The sequence below is a fragment of the Stegastes partitus genome, unplaced genomic scaffold (assembly GCF_000690725.1).
Source record: "Stegastes partitus isolate 25-593 unplaced genomic scaffold, Stegastes_partitus-1.0.2 Scaffold831, whole genome shotgun sequence".
Taxonomy (NCBI): domain Eukaryota; kingdom Metazoa; phylum Chordata; class Actinopteri; family Pomacentridae; genus Stegastes; species Stegastes partitus.
In genome coordinates, this window is record NW_007578562.1 from 176,082 (window position 1) to 179,910 (window position 3,829).

Genomic DNA, 3,829 nt, shown 5'->3' on the forward strand with positions numbered 1-3,829 from the left:
TCTAAGAAGTGCTTGTTGACTGTAAGTATTTACAACAACCTGCTGTCATTGTTCTTTTGTTATGTTACACTATTTCACCATAATTCATCAAAACAGAACACTAGCGTTAGAATTTGGCTGTATTTTTGCAGTAATTTATCACAGTGTACAGAAATAGGGATGCAATTACAGAAACTATAAATGGAAGCAAAACACAATCAAAGCCGGAGCAGGAAAGAAATGTTGCTACAGGAAAAGAAATCTGACACAGTAATGAGAAGGTTTTAGATATTACCATGATAAGCGCAGACAAAAATATACATGAAAGATAGTTATCAAAACCAAAACAAACAGTTATTTCCTTGTTGTTTGAAACTTTGAATAAATGCGTGAACAAAAAAGTTGGATTGCCTGAAACAGGTTTTAGCAGCTTGTTGAGAACATGGTTGTGTATGATGCAGCTTCACTTAGATTTATAACATAAACTATCCCCTTCAATGTGGATAAACTGCTATTTTAACCATTTTTCTGATCAAAATGAGCTTTACCTGTTTCTGTTGGGAGGAAGCAGCCAGTTTGCAGCCTCCTGGTCACTGCGTTGTACAAAGAGACGTTTTCACAGTCGACTCTTGACGCTCCTGTCACCTTCAAATCAACACAATGTAAATATAACTACACGTATGTTTCCGTCACATGTGAGAGGCCAAAAGCTTAAGTTAAACTGTGAAGGTGCAGTTTGATCACATTTGTTCAAGAGAGAGAAATAAACCTGCTGATTGTCACCAGATTTTGATTTAAATGTTGCTAAATGGACAGAAATCACAAACAGTTCTGACTTCAGCAGAATGTGATGATTTTATTATACTTCGTAAAGGCTTTAAAGCTTATGTCACATGACTGATGCTGTACCTGTTGAGACGTGAAGCCGTGCAGCGCTGCAGGATTCACAGGAACAAAATCTCTCTGCTGTTGAAAGTCTGCAGCTGCTGAGGAGAAATACATTTTGTCAGATAGTTGTGAGGAACAGCTGGACACGTCAATGACTATTCAGTTCAGCTCCGCTTGTTATGGCTGAATCCCAGTTATTATGCATATTCTAATCCGTGCATATACTTGGCGTGCAACTCTAATTGTGCTTCCTTCACTTCAGAAGATGCTACAACCTTAAGTCACCCAAACCATGGCTTGCTTTTTTTATTCCCACAAAGTGAACACCAACAACCTTCACCCACTTACTCGGTGCGTTACTTTTCTGCTTGGCCTCCCTCCTGCATTTAGCCCGTCTGTTTGAAAACCACACCTTTGAGAGACAGAAAACACGTCTCAAGAACAAAAAAAAAGGTGAAATCTGTGTGAGCACTTTGATGATAAAAACAAGACAAATCTACCTTGATGGTGTCCTCGGGAAGTTTAATTTCAGCAGACAGCTTCTCTCTTGTGTACATGTCAGCGTACTGGCTGTGAGAGAATTCTGATTTTGGAGGCAGAAATATCGGTTTAGCTACTTTTCTGTTTAAATTCTGCTTTGGGAACATACACGGGCTGTAAGGTTACCTTGCTCGAGTGCTCTGGTCTGCTCTGGGGTGAAGGAGGTGCGGTTCCTGTGCTGGACGCCTTTGGATTTCTGCTCATTACTGCAGACTGTCTGAAAGATCTCCGTCTCGCTCATTTCTTCTTGAACCAGAGAGTAAAAATCTGTGAGCACACAAGGATACAAATTGCATGTTTTGTCCAAACTCCTCTGCACTGTAAAAAAAGTTAATTTGAGTGGAAGGTAAAGTACTTTTCAGGATGAATCTTATTTATCTTTTTGGTTTGGTGATGGATCGTCTTAAAAATTACACTTAGCTCTTTAAACTAATCTTCTAATTTCAGTGAAAGACCAAAATTTGTTCCACTCTTCTTTTACATCGTGCATCTGATGTTCAAACTCAACTCAATCATAGTTTTACTTGAGTAAAAAAAGAACAGAACAGTAGAAGTGCAACGACAATAATTTGGGTAAAGCAAACACTTTAGATGGAAAACTTCAAGTTGACTTTCTTCTAAATTAAGTTGCAGCAAACAGTTTATTAACTGCATCTAATTTAAACCAGTGACACTAATGTGACTTGTTTGCTTAATTTGGATGAACTTAATTCTATTGTGTGTCACTAATGAAAGCAATTGGTGCAACAATTTGCTTTTTTGAGGCTGTTTCTTGGTTCAAAATGTAGAAAATCAACAGGCTAAGTTATGTAAACCATTATATGAGGATTAAATGAGGCTGTTTGGGTTACATTTTATGACAGTGCATGGTGAAGATTAATCATCTTTTCACTTCATTTTCACTCTTCTGTGATCTTTTCCAGGACACTCACCCTGCTCAGCCCTGTGAGAGTTGACCTCCAGGCACATCGGTCCGTGGTCCAAGTGGATCTTTCTTAAAATCCTGTTTATAGACGACACCTTGCAGAACACAGTGCGCAAAAAAGAGAAAGCACCATCAAGTTGCTGGAACATGTTTCGTGACAATAAGATTTAAATTTCCGTCTTACTTACGCTGGGAACTTTGGAGGCCTTGCAGATTCGTGCTGCTGCGAGCAGTTTGCGGATTTCCCAAGCAAAAATGGTTGGATTTTCCCTTTTGCACTGGATGATCGTGGAGATGACGCCCGGGGTGAGAAGCCGAGGGCGGCTCCCTCCGATGGTCTTTGGTTCCAGGAGTCCTGTGCGCCGGTAGCGGCTCAGGATCTTACTGACGCACCCGTTGGACACCTAAAAGACGCGCAGTTTGTTAGGAAAACGGCTAAAATCCGCTGCTGTGTTGATTTACTGATACGTTTCCCATCAATCTCTAGACTGATTCGACCAAGACCCGACACATTATAAACGTTTAAAGCCTGGGAATGCTCTGTTTGTGCCATTTGGCTTGTGCGTACCCGGAGTATCCTGGAGATCTGACTCGGACGGACTCCTTCCGAGGCAAGTTCAATCATTTTCCTTCTCTTGGATTCTGGGAGAGGTCTGCCGTTGAGAAACATTCCTCCTAGCTGGTTGACACTTCCACCACCTTATCATAACACAGCCTATACTGTTTAAATTGCTCTTAAGAATCCTTATAAAATGTCATTTACCGTCTATGCTTACTGCGCAGCAAACTATCCACGCGTGTTAAGCTTCTTAAAACCTAATAATAGTCTTAAAGTGCATGATAAAAATAATTAGAAAATTAACCTCTGGTTTGCAGATCAATGTTTGTCCCACACATCCCTGCTTGTCTCCAGCCTTGATGATAAAACAGACAACAGACGACCTGATGCTGCAAAAGTTCAACTGTCCAGGTAACTCCACGCACCTCTGTTGAATGACAATGAGAGGAATCACACCCTCCAGCAGAAATTTATAGGCCTGCAGACCTCCACATGACGTGGTGGCCTGTTTCCAGAAATGTCAATATTGCTGGGAAGTGCGTCTGGACATCATAGTAAAAACTGGCTTCAGCTTGGTGCCCAAACCTCATTATGTAAAACATATTCTAGTCGTAATTTCACTTGTATTTTTCATTTATTCCGTGATTTTTCAAAACAAGGTTCCAGTATATTATTTAAACCAACATGCAGAGCGAGGTAGACCAGTTTTAGTGATGGGGAATTCATGGTTTCTCCAAAGAGCCCTCCAGCAGGTAATACAATTCCAAATTTATGCTTGATTATCGTTATTATGCACATGAAATATCTAGTTGCAGTCACTAAAAGTGCAGTTCGATTTGCATGGTTAACTAGAGAAAAGTCTGTCGTCATCTTTGCAGCCTCCTTTCGTGGCATATTGCACCAACATATTGTGCATTTGAGGCGAAGCTTTACCAGAA

General features: G+C 40.5%; 1 protein-coding gene across 1 annotated transcript in view; it reads right to left on the reverse strand.

Annotated features, from left to right (window-relative positions):
- pax4 (paired box 4) overlaps window positions 1-3,229 on the reverse strand; it is a 6,392-nt gene extending 3,163 nt beyond the window's left edge. Inside the window, exons 1-9 of the mRNA XM_008292770.1 lie at window positions 3,196-3,229; window positions 2,901-3,031; window positions 2,521-2,736; window positions 2,340-2,427; window positions 1,534-1,674; window positions 1,368-1,450; window positions 1,228-1,279; window positions 889-965; window positions 528-624 (exon numbers count right to left, since the gene is read on the reverse strand). Of these exons, the coding sequence (XP_008290992.1) occupies window positions 528-624; window positions 889-965; window positions 1,228-1,279; window positions 1,368-1,450; window positions 1,534-1,674; window positions 2,340-2,427; window positions 2,521-2,736; window positions 2,901-3,031; window positions 3,196-3,229 (919 nt within the window). The remainder of the gene's footprint in view (window positions 1-527; window positions 625-888; window positions 966-1,227; window positions 1,280-1,367; window positions 1,451-1,533; window positions 1,675-2,339; window positions 2,428-2,520; window positions 2,737-2,900; window positions 3,032-3,195) is intronic.
- Window positions 3,230-3,829: the final 600 nt, after the last annotated feature.